A 21,833-nucleotide genomic window follows, 5' to 3' on the forward strand; every position below is an offset into this window, starting at 1 on the left:
TGGCCCCAGAAAAGCAACCTTCCTGTGCTCTCTGCCTGCCTGGTGCCCATCTCAGTTTTCTACAGAGCTACAGGTATTGTCATAAGGACAGCCTCCCTTGAGACAGTTGAGTGATGGTACCTCTGGAGTCTATAGGTATCCTGACTTCAGTTCTACCCTGGGTGGCCGTCTAGGGCCTTAGAGCAGGAGCAGGATGAGGCAGGGACAGGAACAGGAACAGCAGGCTCATGCCTTGTACCTCTTCTGTCTGTGGGCTGTAGGGCAGGAGGGAGCACAGTAGCTAGGCTGGATGTACTCTTCTTCCCAGCCAAGCAGATGCCTTGGCCAGTACCTCATGCCACTGACCCACAGGTATCTTTTCCGTGATACGGGGCAATGCCTGCTCTTTGGTGGGCATAGGAAGATGCACTGAGGAAAACTTCAGGGCACCTGGACCAGTAGATGATCAGGAAGCGGCAGATGAGATGCTCTTTACCCTGGGACATGAACCTTCCCTGTCCTTAGCTGCATCCATACCTTGCGTATGCAATGCGAGTGCCAGGGGACAGGCGAGGAGGGGAGCCATGCGTGTGTCACAGACTGCTATGAGACCTAAAGGACTCACATTGTAGGCACTGTGGTGGAGTCTAAGTGCCCTCCTATTGTTCACCATCTCTCTTCACTCCCTCCCATCTGAGGTCACTCCATTCTCGTTGACTGCGAATGTCCAAATCACCTCTGAACCCAAGCCAAGTTCTTCAGTGGGCCACTGTCCCTCAGAGTTAGGCATCCACATGGCAGCCAGAGCACAGGCTCCTTGCTCACCACCAGGACCCAGACTCTGGCCCAGGATCCAAGCACTGTTCATATGGGATGTTGGCCCCTACCTCAATCTCCTTACCTGAGAAATGGGATAGTTAAAACACTTATTGTACAGGGTTGTGATGAGGCTGTGAATTAACATGACAGTGTTTCGGACAATGTCACATAAAAACAAAGTCTAAACTATATCAACTCATTCTTTCATCAGAGCAACCACACACCACCCATTCAGTCAGTACTTGCCACCTGTACCTGCTGGGTGCTGATAGGGGATCAGATCTGGAGCCACGAATGGGGAAGAGAGTGTCACACTCCCAAGAGAGACGAACTCATGCCCAATAAGGACACAGAGCAGAAAGTTTCTGACAGCACAAGTCATCAGGAAGAGGCAGAGCCCTAAGTTAGGAGCCCCTGTGGGTGCTGGCCTGAGAGGGCAGTCCTCAAGACAGCAGAGAGAGACGAATGCACGGGGCTTTACTAAGGGCCCAGTACACACGGGGCAGCAGTACCTGTGTGAACCCCACTGGGAAACTCAGGGGCGCTGCTGTGGGCTCCAAGGCAGAACCCTCTAGACTTTCTTTTGTGGTCACGCACTGGATCTCATCTTGTTCTAGGACAAGGTGTGGGAGGGAAGAAAGCTGGGTGAGGAGGGCAAGGGCAAGAGTTGAACACAGGGATTTATGAGCTGCCTTTGGCGGCATGGGGGAGGGGCTCCTTTTGCCAAAACAATATTTAATTTTTTTAAGGCAGCTACAAAGCCAGGATTAAGCCTAGGCCCTAAAACGAGCTCATAAAATTGAAAAATATTTATCTGGAAGGGTGGCAAGTCCAATAAAAGTTTTATGAATGTCTCACAACTGCCCCGTCAGGAAGCTGGCCTCTCCCTCACCTCCCTCTTGTCAGAGGACAGCACACACAGGTGGGACACACGAAGACATGACTGAAGAAGCCCAGTGCCTGGAGTCCTCTGCTCTGTGCTCCTCCTCCACCTGCTTCTGTGCCCAGCTTTAGGTAGGGAGGCCGCCTCAGTCTATTTGCCCAGAAGGTCCAAGAGGCGGAAGGCAGCCACAGATGACTCTTTTGGAACCTTGAAGGGCTTTGGGCAGGTACAGACCACAGACTTTATTGTTTAGAGCAACAGGACGTGTCTGAATTGACTCCAGTTTTAAAGAGCTCTGCTTGAAGCCACCAAGAAAGTGGCTTCACATAAACAGGAGTTGAGCCCTCTCTTGGCTTTCAGGCCCACTTCCTCCCTCCTCGGTTCCCAACAGCACTCACTGGTTCTCCATGCTGAGTTCCCTCACTGCATCACTCTCTTTCCTCCCACAGCCTCTGCTTCCTACTACCCCACTACCTTGGGTCTTGTCTGGGGCCTCTGTACAGCTGTTTGTCTGAGGAACTCCACCCAGCTCCAGGGCTGGGCTTGTTTCTTGAACCAGGGCCTCCCTGCCTTAGAAGAATTCCTGCCACCCGATCCTTCACCTCTAGAACCATCACTTCTCCCTTCCCGTGAACTGCAGCCAAAGCACTCTGCTTGTGTGTCCCTTCCCAAAGATACTGCCTGAGGGTTCAGCAAAGGGTCAACTCCCACAAAGCCAAGGTTTTTTGATTTTTAGTTACTGACAGGAAGTCAAAGCTAGCAGGAAACCAGGTGGCACACACAAGAGCCTGATTTCTAACTAAAAACGAAGACTTCTTAACATCCCCACAGCACAAGACCACCAGAAAACCCAAGCCCGCTCTGCTCAGAGAAGCCCAATCCGAAACGTCTGAGAAATCAGGAGAGTACAGCAGCTCTGAAAACCACCTTCTGCATCTGGACCTGGCAAGAAATGGACCTGGGGATGGCTGGTATGCAAACTGGGTGATGTTCACGCAGGCCTCTGTCACCTGCGATACTGGGCCAGCTCTGCTGTCAGCATCTACCCAGAGCTGCTTATGTGCCTCTGTGGAGTGGGGAGGTGGGATGCCCTGGAAACCTCAGACAGGGTAAGTTGCAATGGCTGTAGGACAGAGATCTTTGGAATGGAAACAACCTATAGCCATAAAACTCAAAAACAACATAGGTAAAACCCAGGAGGTTCCAAACTCAGAATTCTTTGAGTGTCTATGTGCTGCTCAGAAAGTCTCAGGTTTTAGGGTACTTTTAATTCTGCACTAGGGATGCTTGGCTAGTGATATCTTTAAATACTATAAAGTCTGAAAAACGATCAATTTAGTACTTTTGGTCTTAAGTATTTGGGTAAGGGATGCTTAGCTGTGGACTAACCAGTCATCAAACTGGGAGATGTTGAATAGAGTGGTATTCACCTCCAGGGAGGGCTGAACTCCAGCTTTATCTATACCATCAAAACAATACAAAATTATACAAAACCCCCAAATAACCACCCTCTAAAAGAGGGTTTCTCTATGTAGCTCTAGCTGGTCTCAAACTCTTGGCTCTGCCCCCTAAATGTTAGGATTACAGGCAGGGACTACCACATCTAGGTGAGGCTGTGGGAGAGATCCAAAGTTCCATCTCCCTGATTTGTTGGCAACAAAATCATCTAACTCTGTACTGTCTGGCATAAGCTTTTCAGTGAAAACAAGTTTAATTATTATTATATTATTTTAGGAAATCATGATGAAGAGGAGACAGACAAACAGGAGGCATAAAGTGATCTGCTGCTTCTGGGCTGTCCTTGCCCAGACAGGAGGTAAGGATGAGGGTCCAGCAGCAGACTCCTAGTACCTAAAGCATCTGTGTCCAGCCAGGCTGTACTCTGCTAACTTTCTAACTGCATAAACATAGCCACCTCACTCTGCTCCAGGCACCACACAAACAGCCTGAGGGTACCAATTAGTTGACTAACCCAGAGTAACCAAGCACCTGGCACATGCCAGTCCTGAGATGGGGTTGTGCAGGGAGGGGAACAGTCCTTAGGGAAAAAGTTGTAGGAAGTTTAGTCACAGGAAGGCTTGGTGGTATGCTATGATGGGGAACTTTGAGGGGTTAATGCCATCCTGGGCTAGGGAGGGGATCCTGAGGGAAGTTCTGTAGCAAGCCCTGTGACTTTCTGAATCCTGGGTTTTCCTTGGTCTATGCAAATTCTATTTAACAGGTTCTGGATTCTAGGCCTCCAACTGTTGCCAGGAAAGAACCCTCAGACTGCCTCTTCCTGGGGCCCCAGAGCCATGATGACCACTCTGAGAAGCCCCAGCACTGCCCATGTGGATGACGGGAAGGCTGACCGGCAGCTGGTTTCTGTCCACTGCACTGGTTTATGTTAATTGCAGATATTTTCATCGTATTGTGTTACTCCATCCATCTTTGTGAACGGGCCGTCTTGTAAAATTCTTTTAATTATGTTATTTTTTCTTGCCTATCTTCATCATCTACAATTATTTATAATATCATTGTCCTTGTTTCAAATGCTGGGAATAAACATTGTTGTAACAGTTCTTCGATGGGGTTCATATAATTTTTACAATTGCTTTGAAATGCCTCAATGGCCAAAGCTGGAGGAGGCTATTCATTTAGGGGGGAAGACACCCCAAAGTGCTCCCTGTTCTGGGTACCAGGTTGTCTCTGTCCAGGGCAGCCGTAGACTGGGATGGCAGCAGCTTATGGGGCCTGGGTCAGATTTCAGAGTTGTCTCTATAGACGTCAGGGCAAGATCCAGAAAGGGCACTGTCAGGGTAAGACGCCGGGAGAAAGATGGATGGTTTGTTTTCATTTTTATAGGATTTTCTGAAACCTCAACTTTCACCCCTCACCCCTGTTCAGCTCTTTTCTCCCAGCGAGCTATTTTCCTGCCTCCCTGTAGGAGTTGGCAGCTCGCTGTGGGGCAGAGCCCGGTGGAATGAACCGCTGCTCAGGAGGGCTGTCTCGTCTTGGGTATCGGGGTGAGCCCCAGCTGTCTCTCCCTAAGTTGACTGGGGGCCCCTTGGAAGGATGTCTGGGAAAGCCAGCACTTCGGGTGAACCCCAGCATGGTCTTATGCTCTCACCAGAAGCTTTCAGGTCTCCACAGGGAGTCACCAGATTCCCCACCATTAGCAACCACCATGCTGTGACATGGACCTCCTCTGCTAGGTACCCTTGGAGGAGAACAGACCTGGAAACAAGGTCTGGCCAGAGCAGGTAGTAAAGCCCAGCAGGTGCCTGGTGGCTCCTAGGCTACCTACCTAGAGGTCAGGATTGTAGCCTGAGGCTCTGAGGAGCCCTCCTGCCACTGCCCTGAGCCACAACTTCGGAAAGCTCAAGGATGTGTGGAGTGGCAGAACTACAGGACCTGGCTCTGGGTTCAAGGCATAGACAGCACAAGGTCTTAAGATCACAGGTGCAGGTGCTATGGAGGACCAAGGGCCATATGGGCAGCAGCACCCCAAACATGCACGAGTTATTGGGGTGATGTGCTCATGCTACATATGCTTAGAATAAGGAAAAGTCAGCCCAAGTGTAAGTTCCGAAGGGTGAACTGCACACTTGGCTTGGTCCACATTGGGAACTACAGTCTCTGCTATACACACACACACACACACACACACACACACACACACACACACGTGTGTGTGTGTGTGTGTATGTGTGATGGGGTTGAGTTAAGAGTGACTTTAGTCACCACCAAAGAAATGTAAATAAGCCCTGACTATTGAGAATGGCTTGCACAGGATAGGGAAGCTGAAATCCACTCCATCTACATGGCTGAAAGGAGTGTGAGACGAGATGACTCAGTACAGAAGCTGGCAGGAAACTTCTAAACGTGGTGAAAATTGAGTAATTTAACTTCTGAGAACCAGTCCTAACAACAGTTCGTATTATAGTAAGCTCAGGAAGATGCTCCACCACTGTTGTTGGTGTTAGACACACTGAGCATACATGGAGCCCTGGGTCTCCAGGTCCAGCCTCAGCTCAGATGGCTGGCTACTGCTACACTCCACCAAGGAGGGCTGCCATGAAAATTCACAGCACCCAACACTGTGTGGATAGGCGTGTAGGTGCTCCTGTGGGGTGTGAGCTGGAGCCAGGGGCATGCTGAACAGCCTCTTCTGAAGGAAGATGATAAAGAAAGAATGCTAATCGAGGAGAGTGAGAGCAGAGCCTCCTGCCACGAGCTGGGCTCAGCTGAGACACAACGAGCTGTTGCTTTTTGGTTACAGGTAGAAAAATTGTTTTCTTTCCTATTTTCCCATTTGGAGATAGACACAGGTCAAGCCCTAACCCCTGTGAGAGAAGTCACTCCCCCTGCTAAGCTGGGAAGAGGCCAGCCAGAAGCCTTTTGCCTAGGTCAGAGGCCAATAAGCTCACTGGTGAGAGCGCTGAGTGCCACGCAGTCAGTCTTCCCTGAGTTCTCACAGAAGATTCCCTGTTTCACAGATGCCAGACTCAGGATGGCCTCTTGCAGATTCCGCTGGGCCACACAAGGGTTCCAGGGCGCTGACAATGAGTGATATTACACTTCCCAAGGGAATCAGTCCTTGAACTTTTCAACAAGGGGGAGGGGTTGGCCTTCCAATCCCACCTGTGTAATCTGATGATGTGGCACTCACACTGGGATACTACAGTCTGCAGACTTTGCAGTGTACCCTCCTCCTCACACTTGTGGTACGTGAAAAGTGCCAGAAGGAAGTACTTGCTGCATACATAGCATGAGGATCTGAGATCAATCTCCAGGACAATGTAAAAAACCCAGTGTGGTGGCTTCCTGTGCTTGTAGTCCAGCACCTACTAAGTTACAGATAAGAGAGCCAGTCTTAACAAAACCAAAACCAAACTCACCTACCCACCAGCCAACCAACAAAGTCTAAAACCCTGAGATGCGGAGACTACGACCAACTGCCCAGCTTTTCAGGCTTACTCCGTCTGTGAGTCCAGTGAAATCTGACTTAAGGCCAGGACACCTGGGCCCTGGGTCCTTACACATATCTCACACAGACAGATGGGAGCCTGAGTTGGTGGACCCTCAGTGGAGAGTCGGGTTGGAGCAGCAGCCTGTGCTATAGGTAGCTGTGCCATCGATGGAAGAGTTCTCTGCCACAGTCATGTCGTTGTCTATCCTCTGAACCTAAAAAAGAACAGCACAGCCCCTCGGCTTAGACCCACAGAAGCCTGAGGACCTGACTAATTCATTGTTAGGCAATGGTAACCACGTTCAGTTCAGACTGGATCCTCTTTAGGTCATAGGTGTTCCCCAGGGACACCTGCAGTAGACCAGGGACCAATCTAAATTCAGCTGGAGGATGACATCAAGAATGTGGTGAATCTGGAGCCTATAGGGCAGGCCCTAGGTCCTCACATACCCCAGGCACTTGGTTCCTAGACTAACCTTTATCTTCCATTGCGGTCCAGTTCCCAGCACCAAAATGGGCTCTGCAGGTAGACACACTGGGCCCAACAAAGCCCCTGTTTCAGCCATGTAACTTGCTATGGCATTTGACTTGGACAGTTCACCTTGCCACACCTGCAGATTCTGTGAGAGTTGTGGGTAAAAGGCTCATTCAGCCTGGGAACTGTGGTAGATGTGACCATCTAGACTTTTGGCTTTCTTAGGCCAGAAAGAAGCCCCAGAAATGACAAAGGTGACATTTATAGGTGTATCAGCTACTCCCAACATGCTATATTTTGGCTGTTTGTCACTGTACTACAGACACCACGTGAAGAACTCTGCTTTAGCACAGAGGGCCCAGTACCTGTCTACTCTCCACAATGGCAACATTGTCTTATTGTCAGATCTGCAGTGAGTGACAGTCTCCCTGAGAGTTTACCATAAAGGGCTGCTGCAAGACGGAAAATTGATTCCTGAACACGTCTTGGGCAGAAGCTGGTGCCCAGCCCCAGCCATGGTTGATACAGAGCACGCTCTTCTGTCCCTTCCAGACCTCTTCTGCACTCCTGGCATGTGATCTGACAGAGGTTGTCTCTGGCTAGTAAATATTGGCCTCCTGGTCAACAACTATTTTTTGTTTGTTTGTTTGTTTGTTTGTTTGTTTGTTTGTTTGAGACAGGCTTCTCTGTGTAGCACTGGCTGTCCTCCAACTCTGTAGACCAGGCTGTCCTCCAACTCACAGAGATTCACCTGCCTCTGTGTCCTGAGTGCTAGGTTAAAGGTGTGTGCTACCACCACCCTCCTGGTCAATAACTGAACCATGGAGGCTCTGTGAGTAAGTTAAGTGTCTGTGTTAAGGTGCTGAGTACAGAGCTCTGCATAGGGAAACCTATTTTTGAGGCTGAGGATATTGGAAAGCACCCTTAGTGCACAGTCCATCCCCACAACACAAGGACCCAGACCCCAAATCAAGACAGGTACAAGTTTGAGGCCTCCAGGAATAAAATCCTTACTTCTTTTTACTATCCAAGGACAAGTCTGTGGATTGGGACAGAGGGTAAGCAGCAGGGAGCATGCTGGGGCTTCTGTTACAGTCCTGTAAGACCTTGCTGGGGGGCGGGGGGAGTACCGTTGCTTAAAAACTGTTCCCAAACTAGCATTTTGGACACACCAAAGTAAACGGCTACACCATGTAAGCACCTAGAACAATGTCCCACACAGCACAATGTTCAATGCCTATTACACTGTTATTATTCAAGAGTCTCAAATTGTGTTACGCTCTGTCCAGTCCCTGTGACAACTTAGCACTCGCTGTTCCTCCTATCCTAGATGATTTCCTTCCTTCTGTAGCCTGGGGAACTTTCTTGTCACCTCCCATTCTCCTCTGGAAGGGGAGGGTCAAAAGGGAAGGGTCATATGCTCTCTCTCCCATCACCCCTTCCCCATGGCTTCCCTAGTTCTGAAGTCTTCTATACCAGATTGCTCTTGGGAAGGAGCTAGAACCAGCATACTGGGTTCAAGTGTCACCAAGACACAGGCCACAGCTGGAACACAGGAGGGGATGTGTACAGAAAGTTTTGAGAGAGCAGTTCCTCCCTCTTTGCTTAGCTATATGAGCACAGGAGGGTAGGGCTTCTCAAGTCAAGCTCTGCCTCATGCTGCTGGCCCAGGCTTTGGCTCTGACTTCCATAGGTGTCACAAATACTCCTCTACACACACTAATGACTTGTGACCCACCAGTAAGCATGAACTTGGCTTTTGCTCATAGTGAGACTGGGTCCCAGGCTAACTCTACCTGCTCAACCATTCCTTTCGGGACCACCACTCATCATGAGCACCAATGCCATGACAGGATGCACACTGGCTTGTGTATGTTCTGAGCACCGTCTTGGGAGCCATGATACCTTTTTGGGAAATCTTCCAAACCTCAGACTCAGTGAGGGACCTTGCTGTGAGATGTCACAACACCATACCCAGGATTAACATGGCTAGTGACATGGAAACATTGAGGATGCCTATGCATCCTCTATGGTCTATCTTCATACCTGCTGTAGGCTCACCAAGTGCCCCTACACAGGGGGGAGGGAGGGACTGAGGGATAGACAGGGGGAGGGGGAGGGGGAGGGAGAGGGAGAGGGAGACAGACACATAGACACATTCAGGTTCCTCAGCCTGAGACTGCTTTGGAGACAGCTTTTAAATAGATGAGTTACAATGAGATTGTTAATGTTAGTTCTAATAAACTATGACTGGTTTTTACACAAGATTATGACAGATACAAAGAGATGTGGCTGTGAAAGAACACAAAGAAACCAAGGCGAGACTAGCCTTGCCCACTCTCTGATCTTGGGTTTCCAGCTTCCAGATTTCCAGAGTTGTGAGTAGTTTAACCAGTGATATTGTGAAACTCCTGTGGTGCCAGATGACACTGTAAGTCCCACTGACATGGACTCATCCCAACTGTGTTCACGTTAGTCCTAGGGCCTGGCACAGGGATGTCACAAAAGCACTGCAGAGAGGATCCAGAACTGGCTGTGAATTCTTAAAGAGTGCAGACACTGTGTTCTAGTTGAGCTGTGTGCCCAGCTGGTATGCAGCTGGCTATATAAGACATTGAGTGGTCCTTGTCTCTGCTGTGGCCATACCTGCTGCTTCCTTGCCTCAAACAGAGATGACAGAGAGGGTCTCTGGTGACTACTGCCTTCTTTTGTGAGAGGGCAATATTATCTGTGGCCCTGGGTGTCCCCTAGCTTCACCTGAGGAGTGGCCAAGGAGCCTTATTCCTGGATTGAGTCAGGGATGACCTAGCCAAGAAATTACAAACCTAGGTGATGATGATCTTGCTCACCTCATCTAAACTTCCCTTCACATCTAACCTCCTTTTCCAACCTAGGGTCCTGGAGCCATGAGTCTGTGATATCAGATATGGTTCCCTGTAAATATTTCAACTTTGCTCAATTGAAAATTATCAAAGATTGGGGATCATGATGCATTACTACAAACAGACCCCTCACTCCTTCCTGTGCAATAAGAAACTATGCATAAGACCTACCTGAAACCTGTGCATTATCTGCCCATTCCCCAAGAATACTCCGACCAATGACCTCCAGCTCGTGCATACTCAGCATGTTGACTCTGACATGCAGCCCTCACACACCCAGTGTATGACCCCGCCCCTACCCTGACCTCTGGCACTCAGCACCCTGGGACTTGCAGCCATCAAACACTCAGCACTCACACTCCCATCACTCCCATAGCAGCTCATCCCCACCTCAGATGGCCATCCCTCCTACACCCAGCTAATTTCTACCCTAAGACTTCATACATCTTGCACATCCCAGCTTAGGCCTGTGCACTTGTCTTGCAGTGCCTCTGGGTACATAATAAATACCCACAGCTCACTATTTGCCCCCTCCCATGACAACCTGCACACCTCTAGTACCAAGCATTGGCCCAATACACAGTCAACGTCTATAAAATGCAGTTGGACAGACACACTTATGACCTAAGGGATGACTACATGAAAAAACCACAGGCTACACTTTCAGAAGCAGGTGCACATCCTGACCCAGCAACACACATGGCCCTGAGCCTAACGGTCTCTCAAATTTGTTGGAACTTACTGGGCATCATGGTGCTATTCCAGCCCTGACAGGCTTTCCTTTCCCCTCCTCCTTTGAGCATGCTCTGTAAGATCAATACCTACTTCACAAGGAAGCTAGGGTGTGTCCCAAATATTAAACAGTGGGATAAAATTCAACCCTGACCTTGTCTCAGTCCAGTCCCCTCTCAGGACCCATGCTTGCTTCCTAGTCAGAGGTCAGACGAGCAATGCTGTCTTGACTGTGCTCAGGCCCTCTATCTCTCCCACACTTTGCAGGGATGCAGCTGCACTTACCAGGGATGTGGATCTTGAACTTGCCGCTTTGGCCGAAGGCACTGTCGATGATGCCCTGCTCTCCTGTGGACAGCTGTACCTTAAGCCCCACAAAGAGCTGGATGTTGGTCTCCTTTTTGAACAGGGAACGTCCAATCACGCTGTAGTCATCCATTACCTGTCCCCACACAGGAGAGGAGGCATTAGTAGTACATGCTGAGAACTGATGTGCCCAGCTCAGACATAATGATGTAAACAGAGTAGAGAGAAGGTCTGAATGATCTATTATCATTCACCATACTCCATTAACATGGGCACTAAGAAGGATCAACACTCACAGCAATCTTATGGGCACCATACTAAAGCCCACATACAAGTGTGCCAGGGTCAGAGAGCCTGAGAAGCCTTGGGTTATATTCCCTGTGTCAGTCATCCTCTCACCTGCTTCTGCCTTCACGGGTTCCAGTGACTGTGCAGCAGCAGTCCTGGCTCTGGCTTTCCCCTAGGAGAGACTCTAAGGAGCAGCCCTAACTTACTATCCTGCCTTACCCACATGTTTTGGTTCAAGCTCCTCTCTGCTCACTGCATTGTACCAACTACCCTTTCCAGCCAGCCATCTGCCCTCTATGATGCCCTCTGTCAGTCAAGTTCCAGGTACGTTTCCTTATGGTCTCTGGCCCCTGCTGCCTCGTCAGGCCTATTTCTTCAAGACTCACATCCTTGCTGGGGGCTCTGGCTGCCCCCTCACCTCTTTGTGGGTACATATGGGCGCATGTGAGTGAAGTTGTTGACTGGGGGCAGCTTGAATGGATTTCACCATGAACTCTCTTTTCCCATGCATGTCCCTGAACCCAGCCTGGCTGTATCTATAGCTAGCCTGTCAAGGTCTTGTCAACACGAGCTTCATCACAGCTGGGAGTGACATTCCATTCTCTACCTGACTGGTTCTTGCCATCACCAGTCTACTCTGCATATGCTGTACTCAGTCACTAAGTCAGACCCTATTATAAAAAGTGCCCCTCATTTTGGCAACTGCTATGGAAAATGCACTCAGAGACCTCTCAGCCATGCATGCTACTTTGAGAAAAATGCCCTTTAGATATGCCTATCCAGGAGGGAAATGGCAGCACACAGGCTACACATTAACAGCCCAAGTATAGAAAAACTGTGCATGGCTTCCATTGGCCACCCTGTGACCCCAGAGAGGGAAAGGTATGAAGGACAAGGGGGAACTGGGTGGGCATCAGCAGAACTGTGTGCAGTAGGGGTACATGGAATCAGGAGAAGCTGCTGCCTCAGGGGAAGGGCATGGGGAACCTGGAGAATTTTTCATTATATATCTTTCCTATGTTCTGGTCTTTGAAATGAAATTACCTGTTCAAAATTAAAATTTTTAAATAAATAGCGAATTATTTGTCTTTCACTCTTAAAAGGCAAGCCTACTTTCTTGATAGCCACAAGTAGAGGACAGTTTCTTCCAAACTCTTTTAATGGCTGTCCCCTTCTGAGGTGCATACCCTGGGCCATTGGGCTATCTCCTACTAACATCTTACTGCTAATCAAGATGCCTGGATGAATAGTTTTAAAAAGTAGAAAACTGTCCATTTACTCTGAAACCCTTTTGGAAAACATATGCTATTCTCCTTGATTCATAGCAGTAGACAAAAGGCACCACACTCCTTCTCTCCTGGTGACTGATGAACTGGATACAAACAATGACAAGAATTACAATCTCTACTTGTGCAGCCCTCTCTCTGTAACTCACGAGCCTCTTTCCAATACAGCAGCTCCTTCTTTCTTTCCGAGATGGGTCCAGCACATTCTCCCAGGGTAGTCCCTGCTCTTGGAAGGTGAAGATGTCTACTTGGGCCTCTGAGCTAGCACTGCCAGCCTTTTGCTTACTGGAACCCAGAAGTTCCACTGATCAGACTTCATATCCCCAATTTCAAATGGTATACAATAGAGCCTGCTGCTTCCTAGAGACCCATTCCCACACCATGTTCGGATCACTGTGCAGAGCTGGGATCCTCCAACAGTGCAGGGTCCATTGCTGTTCACTTTACAGCCCAGCCTGGCATGACCTGTGTATTTAGTTTAACTGGCCTAATGGGTCCAGCTTGAGCAGTCATCCATGATCCCACGACTGAAAGTGTTCAAGTCATGATCAGTCCTTGTTGCCATGGGTTGTCTGTCTCCTATATCTCCTCTGCCCCCTCCTCATCTTCAGGGACTTCATCCTACCTAAGGGAGTCAGATTTGAGGAACAGCACATAGGGAGGGATCCCAGGCCTGCTAGGTCCTTTGCAAAGCCTATGCTGAAACCCAACCAGCAGTCAGCATGATGTAGCCCCTCCATGCTGAAGCAGTGGCTAGAGTACTGCCCATGGTGCTAAGGCCCATAGGAGACAGATACATCTGACTTAGACCTCCTCCAGCATTACTATGTCCAAGAATAAGAATGGTGGTCCTGGGACCAAGAGCTCATAGCTTACTTTGAAAGTATCTTTAAAAAGCATTACCAGTAAGACCTGGTGGCACATGCCTATGATTGCAAGTCTCAGAAGCTTGAGGCAGGAGGCTAATGAATGTGTTCAAGGAGAATCTGGGATACTTAGGAAGTTCATGGTCAGCCCAGGCTATATACTACTAGTAAGACCCCATCTTTAAAAAAAAAAGTTCATTACTAGTACTAAATACAATAACAATAACTAAATTACAATTTAGTTAAACCAATAACAAATTTGTCCTATTCACTCTTCCCACAAGGACCTGCCTTGTTCCCAAGCACCTCTAGTGTGATATCAAGGCAGATACCTAGCTGGCATCTGTGGGGATGCATGACCAACCAGAATAGGCCTGGATGGGAATCTTAGGCCTCTATGACCCCATGGCCTTTACTGATTCCTCCCCGACTTCACTCTGTCTGTGTGTCCTCAGATTAAACTTGACCTTATGTCATATCCTCATCCCCCTGTTCACTACTTAAATCAGAGAAGGGTCGTCATTTTCCACATGGGCCCCTGCCCTCCACAACACTGCTCCCAGTCTGTGCCACTTGCTTGGGGTTCTTCATTATTACCAGCCTCACTGCCACACATCTGCTACACACACACACACACACACACACACACACACACAAATGAAACAATTGCACATTTAGTTTAGCCGGGCACAGGCCTGTGAGATGCCTTTGACACCATCAGTCAAAGCTTTGATATCTGTTACCTTACTGCTCCAGGCCCCTCTGCCATGCCTCTCACCCTCTTCCTCTGTCCACAGGGGGAGTCCTCCCTACCCACCCTGGTAGCCTTCCCTACTCCCAGGATTGAGGTGGAACCTCTATTCTGAGCTTGGCTACCCTGTCTTAAAACCCAATGTAGCTTGTGTACTCAATCCTGCAGAGGATTAAATGTTCCTCAAGGATAGGGGTTCCTTTTTATAGGCCACACCTCCCAGAGCTTGGTAAGCACAAGTTCAGAGGTGATGGGGGAAGAGCAGGCATCCATGTATAGAACTGAGGGGGAAAGAAAGGATGGGAAGCTAGGTAGCTCTTAGCTTCTTGGAGACAAAACTTTTTTATGTGATAAGCCTAAAGAGATAGAATTTGTCTATGAGAGGGCCAACGGCCAACTGGGCAATGTGGTTTGGTTTTGTTTTGTTTCTTCTTCAGAAGATAGCAGGGCAAATTCCAGCCTAGTTGCTGCCTATCCAATGCTGCTGCTTGGTGGCCAGAACTAGCTGTTCAGTGAGCCTGTAGGCCTGGCTTCCTGGACATAGAACTGGGTGGCAGGCATGCTCTCCATTAGCAAAGACCTTCAGAAGACTCCTCACTGCCCTGTTATAAAATGTTGTAGCATGTAGTTTTTGCTACCCTGCCTTAAGCTCCGAGTGGACCTTGCTACAGGTCCTTTACCCAGATTTCCTTGGATCTATAGATAAAAATCAACACACATATATACTAGTTAATCTTAAAATGTCTTTGTTAACTCAATGACTGGGCACTCCTAAACATCCCCTGCCATCCCAGAAATAATCAGATAGAGTGCCCTTGGCCTCTCCAACGGAAACCTCACATGGCTGGTTGGCTTTATCTCCTGTCACTACTCTCTCCTTAATGTCACAGACAGTGGAACTTCCCTCTTTTCCTAAGGTCCTTGCCAAAGAGTAGGGTGATTCTGTTAACATCAGGAGAATGTCAGAAAGTTTTCATGCCAGAGAAGTCCCTGAAGTTAGTTTTAGTGATACCTACACAAGGCAGAGTAAAGGTCTAGGGCTCCATACTTGCTGTGTTCTCCCCTGGCTGACCAGTGGTGGGCAGTCAGTACGGTGGGGCTGCTGGCATATGTGAAGCCCTGTTTTCAGACCTATATTACCACATTTTTAAAATTTAAAAATTTCTTTTATTTGTTCATTTTACATCCCACTCACTGCCTCCCTCCCAGTTACCCCTCCCAAAATCCTTTCTCATTTCCCCTCCCCTTCTCTGAGTGGGCGGGAATCTCTCTAGGTATCTCCTTACCCTGGTGCTTCAAGTCTCTTTGAGGCTAGGTACTTCCTCTCCCACTGAGGCCAGATAAGGCAGCCCAGCTAGAAGAATATATCACATATTCAGGCAACAGCTTTTAGGACAGCCCTTACTCCAGTTGTTGGGACCCACATGAAGACCAAGCTGCACATCTGCTACATATGTGTGTGTGTGTGGGGGGGTGGGTGGTTAGGTCTAGCCTGTGCACATTCTTTGGTTGGTGGTTCAGTCTCTGAGAGCTCCAAGGGTCCAGGTTGACTCTGTTGGTCTTCGTGTGGAGTTCCTGTCCCCTTAGGTTGTTTGTGTTTTGAGACAGGTTCTCTGTATTTATCCCTGGCTGTCCTGGAGCTCACCATGTAGAATAGGCTGGCCTCAAACTCAGAGACCCTTTTGAGTGCTGGAATTAAAGGTGAATGCCACCACAAATATTGTTTTAAATATCCAGGTTAAGGTATGGAATTAGTAGGCTTCTTGTGACCTTCCTAGGAGAGGTTACTCGGGCTCCATCTTGCTGGCTGGCCTCTGTTCTGCTATGGCAAGAATGGCAGCTAAAAAGTCTTAAAATCTAACGAAAGTGTCTCTGTCATTTCTACTTTCTTGTTTTATGCCTTGGCCAGAAGATATACTACTCGAACCAAGTATATTCCCTGTGTCTTCCATTAACCTCCTCTTCATTTCCAAGTGTAGGTAGGTTAGGCCCAGGGAGGGTGGAGATAGAATATAGCCTCCAGGTCCCTGTGCATTCCCTGAATACTGGTGGCCCTGTCTGTTTACAGCTCCTACTATCACTTTACATAACTGAGTGAGTGGTCATCCACGGTGTCAGATCTACCTAGGAGACTAAGGGTGATCTAGGGTGAGATTACGATTGTGGCTACTCCTGGGGACAGTGTTGGGGAATAGAGGAGGCCGTCAAGCCCATTTTACCATAGTCTGTCAGGTGGGTGCCCTTCTTGTTGTGCAGAGGTCAAATGGGGTTGTTCTGGCTAGTCCTCATAAGACCAAAGGGGAAGGGAGAAAACACGTCTGTGAATGAGCCCACCATAGCTTCTCTGGTCTCTAGGTTCACCTGGGCTAATGCTAACTGGCTGACTCTGGTTCTGGAGTGCTGAGCAGCCTCCACCCTGCTTACTTGAGCTCAGGGAAAACCCTGTCAGAGAGGAGACAGTCCCTACCATCAGGGACTCTACTTCCCAAAAGTGGTCTAGAGGGAGGCAGCGGGGAGAGAAGGTAGAGCTGGTAACATGGTAAGATCTGGCACCCGGCACCCTTGCAGGCTGCCCTGTCTAACTGACCATGGTGTGGCACTCAACCCAGATATAGGACACGTCAAAGAGGCCTGGGGATACAACTCACAGACTCTTGCAGTGACAAGAGACTACAGAGAGCATTCACCAGCACACCACAAAGAGAGCCCTGCCAGAGCAGTTGGAGGGCTTGTATGCTGAATCAATCACCAATGTCACACTGAAAGCAATGCCTGTGGGGTTTGCTGGTGGCCCCTATTCCTGGGGACAATGCCGAACACAGGCCAGTAGTCACAATAGCTTCAAGTGGGGACTTTCACTGCTTGCATGAGTAATTTGCTTCATCTACCCGCCCGTGGTTGCTGGAGGGATCAAACTCGCTCAGCAGTTACAGCTGTGCATCCAAGTCCAGCTCTTGCTGCCATGCCAGGAGAGTCCCTATTGTCCCCAGGTTTTGAACAGGGACTTGGCTGCTGGTGCACATAATTAGGTCATTACATGTGTCTCTCTTCCAGGGCTTGGTTCCCAGGATGAGGCTTGGGAATTGCCCAAGTTCGGAAGCTTCGGCTAGTTCACCAGGCAGAAAGGGAAGTCACTATGAGGAGAGCTGAGCTAGGATCTCCATTATAGTGAGGAGGGAGGGCCCTGTGTTCCCAGAAGGGAAATGGTTTTAGTTGCTTGAGTTCTGGCTCTGTCTCTTATAGTGTCATGGCCTGGGGCAGGGGACTTCTCTAAACTTCAGTATTTTCATGACATAGGTTGTTAGGATTAGCACATTGATACTGGCCAGAACACCAAGACTTGACAGGAGAATGGCCATTAGAATAGAGTCTGTATTTAGTGAATGTCAAGCTGAAGTCATCACCTGAGAGTCCCTCCTAGGACTCATGTGGAGTAGGTGATCTAGCATACCCAGAACCCCCAGACGCAGTGGTCAGGACTTCTGGCTAGGAAGGAGGGCAGGACCCACACTCAGTACTCACAGCCCAGGGTACCCTAGTCTCCACTTCTCCCTTCCACTTCCCTTCTGGACAGTATCCTGGGAGAAGACAGGGACCAGCATCTCAGGAGGAAGGAAGGAACCTCCTGCTATTGAGGTGACACCTCTTCCAGTTCACCTGAAGTTGATGATGACAACCATAATGCCATGCTCTTTGCATATCACCAGAAAACACTATCTTCTCATTCCTCCTCTGTACCAGCTTGGCCTGGTGGAAAGGCAGGACCCCACCCCCCCCGTACCCCCAGCTAACCAGTGGGATGGGGCTGGTTCTTGCTTCACCACTGTAGCACTGTAGCTACACTCTGCTGTACTTCAGGCTCTGCTTCTGTCACACACAAGTTTCTGCTTTTCAAGGGATAGGACAAGGTTCTTGGCACAGAAGACTGAACAATGCGCAACTTTGCTGTAAGCTCTGTATAAACCTTGGGAAAGTAAGTTAGCCTGCAATGGTCTCATCTCATCAAACATACTCCAGAGGCTCAAAGACTAAGGCCTGGTGTCGGCCACTGATGTGCCTCAGAACAGGCTACTGCCTGGGATAGCTGCCCTATCCTTCTGCCCACCAGACTCTCAGGCTTCCCTTAGCCCAGGCCTCCTCCCTGAACATTCCTTACATTCTATGTCCAGCCATCACCTGAGAGTCCCTCCTAGGTAAAGAAAGCACCTGCTGGTGTTTAAGAGGTCCTAGGTGATAGCTCCTACCATCTGCCCTCCACAGAGAAAAGAGGGTGTGTATCTTATGGACACTGACCGTATGCCAGCCACTTGGCCCTTCTCACATGTAGTCTCAACTCCCCACCACAGCACTCTTACAGGGGAGTCAGAGAGATATGACACAGCCATGCTAGACCATGCCTTAACTCAGTCCTAGTGTCCAGAGCTAGCTCTCTACTATGTCCACCCACTGGACCCTGCATCCTCCTCTGGACAGGAGTGTAGTCTCGGAAGCAGTGAAGCTGGGCTCCAGCTATCAGACTCTGACCCTGGAAGAAACCAGGAGAGATGCTGAGCTATGGTCAGGTTGTATGGATCATAAGGAAAGCAATCTGTCACAGTAGACCTTAACCTCTGCCTCCTGGAACCTGTGGCTGGGAATCTATGGGCAAGAACAGCAAGACAAACTGAATGGCCAGAAAGCAACTCTCTCCAGGGGTTAGGGTGCTACAGTTGATCTGCACAGCACACCCCGCCCCTGAACCTGGGCTGTCCCTGCTCAGAAAGAAGCAGGTGATGGTAGGTTCCCTGAGGCATTGAGCAGGCTTAACAAACCATCAGCAGTAGAGCTCAGGAGAGCCAGGAGCCTGAGGCAGTGCTGGTCAGACTTCAAAGCTGGCCAGTGCTCCTGGTGGCGTCTGTATGTTTACACTTGGTTGGGTCTATGCCTCAGGCTCCTGAAGTCCAGCCTGAGGCCTTTCTGGTTGGCGCCATGGGGCTAGACCTGCAGTAGCCAATATGCCTGGTTTGACCTTCCCCCTCCATAGTGGGGACAGCTTCTTGCCACTATGGACAGCGAGGACTTAGGGATGTGTGCCATGAACAGCTTATGTGAACTATGGTCACGATGCATAGGGCTTAACAGGGGCCGCCTGGTGGCTGGCAAAGCACCAGCACTTTCCATGTTTGTTTATCTACTTGCCCCACCCTGGGACCCACTTTAGTGTTGTGCACAACACTGCCTGCTTCTGTAAAGGTTCTAGATCTAAAGAGATTGTGTAGTAAGAGCTGGCAGGACCTTTCTCCCATGTGCCATCATTTATGTGGGGTTGTGTGAGCTGCCAGGTGTTGAGGACCACACTAAGGTGGGAGGAGGTGGGTGCCAGAAGACACAGAGAGGGTGTCCTGTGCAGCAACAGTCAGGGTGTGTTAGGCATGCAGGCAGCTGCTGCTGGGCACCTGCCTTACCTGACTCTCCTCTTGGTTGATGGCAAGGAAAGCAGAACTGCTATAAGGGAGAAATGTGGCTCCATGGAGCAGGTGCTGTCCAACCTGGGAGTTCTTGCGATCCAGATGAACTGGGTCAGGAAGCCTTGAGTGACAGGATATGGCAGAGCAGGTGAGAGGATAGCTGAAGCCTCCACAGGACAGCTTCTAGCTCTGAGGTGATTCCAGCACTGGGAACCAAAGTCACTCTCTTTCCAAGCTCCCCAACTTACTATTCCAAGAAGAAGCCCTGACTCTGTGATTGGCTGCTGGCTGGGTGGTTTGGTTGAGGGCTTCTCCAGTGGTTCAGTCAGGCACTGGCTGGCCTGTGTCACAGAACAGCTCCTGACCTGGAACCCCCAGTGTCCTTCCATGTCTGAGCAGTGGCTTTCTAGCTAGCTGCTCAATCACAGCTCAAAGACCCCCCTCTGTGCTTCCTCCAGCGTAGGTGGAGTTCTGTTCCTCCTTTCCTGCCTCTCGGCTTCCCACCCCTCCATGGACTTCTGCTCCAGTGGCCCACAGACAGACCACTTCTCTGGCTCCTGGCTCAAGTCAGCTGTGTGTGGAAATCTGATGCACTGGTAGCTTGTTGAGGACAGGGCTCCATAGTTCTGCCTAGCTTTGGCAAGTCGTCGTTTCTGTCAGATCTTTACAATCTACACTATTATGTACCTAAGCTGAGCATTTCGTCTGAAAACCAGTAGCTCCATCACCCTAGATTCCTTTTGGACTTTACTTTTAACATGCTTGGTTCTGGTCTGTCATGGTGCCTGTTACTGCATAGCACCCTCCGTGTCTCATCTCTGCAACTGCCCCGCACCTGTTAAAGGTGACTGTCCACTTGTGTGGCCTTCCTGCTCAGTCTCCTGACATCTTTTATTCTTTACTTTTGCTTCTTAGATACAGCATATCAGTGCAGCTTGCATTTTAACCCAATCTATTAGTCTGTCTTTATAGCTGGCATTTATTTAGTGTGATAAGTACTTCTTAATTTTGTCCTTCAAATCACTGTCATCATTTTTAGCATTATTCTTGCTTTCCTTATTTGTACTCATTTATCAAGTTCACTCCAGTTTTCCTTCTGTGAATAAGCATTTCTTCCAACTCTTCCATTCCACTCATTCTTTCTCTGAGATCAAAATCTAATTCATGTTTTGTATTATCCTTTCAAATAGTGCACCTTTCAATGATGCTCCTATTCCCATGCCCTCGTCTTCTGGCAGATGGGCCAGCCTCTGGAACACTCCAGGGAGCTTGCAGCCCTTCAGACCCCCCCTTCTCCTTTTCCTTCTCCTGAATGACACTGCAGATGCCTTTACGTCTGTGAGGCTCTACCCTATGGCCCAATTCCTGGGCTGTGGAGCAAGCAGAACTGGTCAGCTTTAGCTATGAACAGGAACAGCAAACTGGCTAGAGGGTCAGACTCTGCCTAGACCTGTTTTTGATGGCTTCTTAGTTAAGAATAGCTGTCAGTCTAATGAGCTAAAAAACATTTTTAAAAAGAATATTTCATGATACACGAAATCTAAGTCAAAGTTAAATTTTGTGTTCACTGATGGGAAGTTTTATTTGAACACAACCATATTTAGGTGCAGCTCACAACTGTTTCTGGGCTTTACTGGCAAGAAAGCAATTCAAGGACTTGCAATTACAGGAACATTGATGGCCAACAGCCCACCACACCCTCACTTAGAGTTTTGTTTATTTTTGCTTTTTTGAGATAGGTTGCAAGGTTTCTCAGCCTTTTACTTTCCATTCTGTCCTCTTTGGAAGGAACCCATGTACAATTTATACTTGAGTGGAAAATGACACATCATCAAAACTTTGTAAATTTTCTATGTAGCCCAGGCTGGCCTTGAACTTGCTATGTAGCCCAGGCTGGCCTTGAACTCACAGAGCTCCTTCTGCCTCTCTCTGCCTCTGAAGTGCTAGTGGTTTCTGCTAGCAGTGTGGATTTCTCATGTGAAAATAAGACAAAACAGGCTTCAAATGACACACCATGGAGGCTCAGCAGTGTATGGGACATCATTTTATCGAACCCTATTGGCATCCCATTGTGTTTGTTATTACTTATGTGCAAGCTCAACATACCCTGACATTACAATATTCTTAACTCACAGAAAAACAATGTTGAGAAAAAGGAGAAATTTTAA

At 48.9% G+C, this 21,833-nt stretch overlaps 1 protein-coding gene and 1 long non-coding RNA gene across 8 annotated transcripts in view; one reads left to right on the top strand and one right to left on the bottom strand.

Annotated features, from left to right (window-relative positions):
- Positions 1-4,242, top strand: part of LOC120102335 (uncharacterized) — a 35,667-nt gene extending 31,425 nt beyond the window's left edge. For 3 of the 4 annotated variants that reach the window (XR_015686813.1, XR_015686814.1, XR_015686815.1), the window contains 3 exons: positions 2,513-2,652; positions 3,416-3,497; positions 3,903-4,242. This is a non-coding gene — a long non-coding RNA (uncharacterized LOC120102335). Of the gene's footprint in view, positions 1-1,712; positions 1,813-2,512; positions 2,653-3,415; positions 3,498-3,902 lie in introns of those variants that run through there. The other variant, XR_015686816.1, reaches the window with a different exon arrangement.
- Eefsec (eukaryotic elongation factor, selenocysteine-tRNA-specific) overlaps positions 1-21,833 on the bottom strand; it is a 194,743-nt gene that overhangs the window by 14,002 nt on the left and 158,908 nt on the right. For all 4 annotated transcript variants that reach the window (NM_001109249.1, NM_001398914.1, XM_087658810.1 and 1 more), the window contains 1 exon segment: positions 11,007-11,163. In NM_001109249.1, the coding sequence (NP_001102719.1) occupies positions 11,007-11,163 (157 nt within the window).

The sequence above is a fragment of the Rattus norvegicus genome, chromosome 4 (assembly GCF_021556685.1).
Source record: "Rattus norvegicus strain SHRSP/BbbUtx chromosome 4, alternate assembly SHRSP_T2T, whole genome shotgun sequence".
In the NCBI taxonomy this organism is placed as follows: domain Eukaryota; kingdom Metazoa; phylum Chordata; class Mammalia; order Rodentia; family Muridae; genus Rattus; species Rattus norvegicus.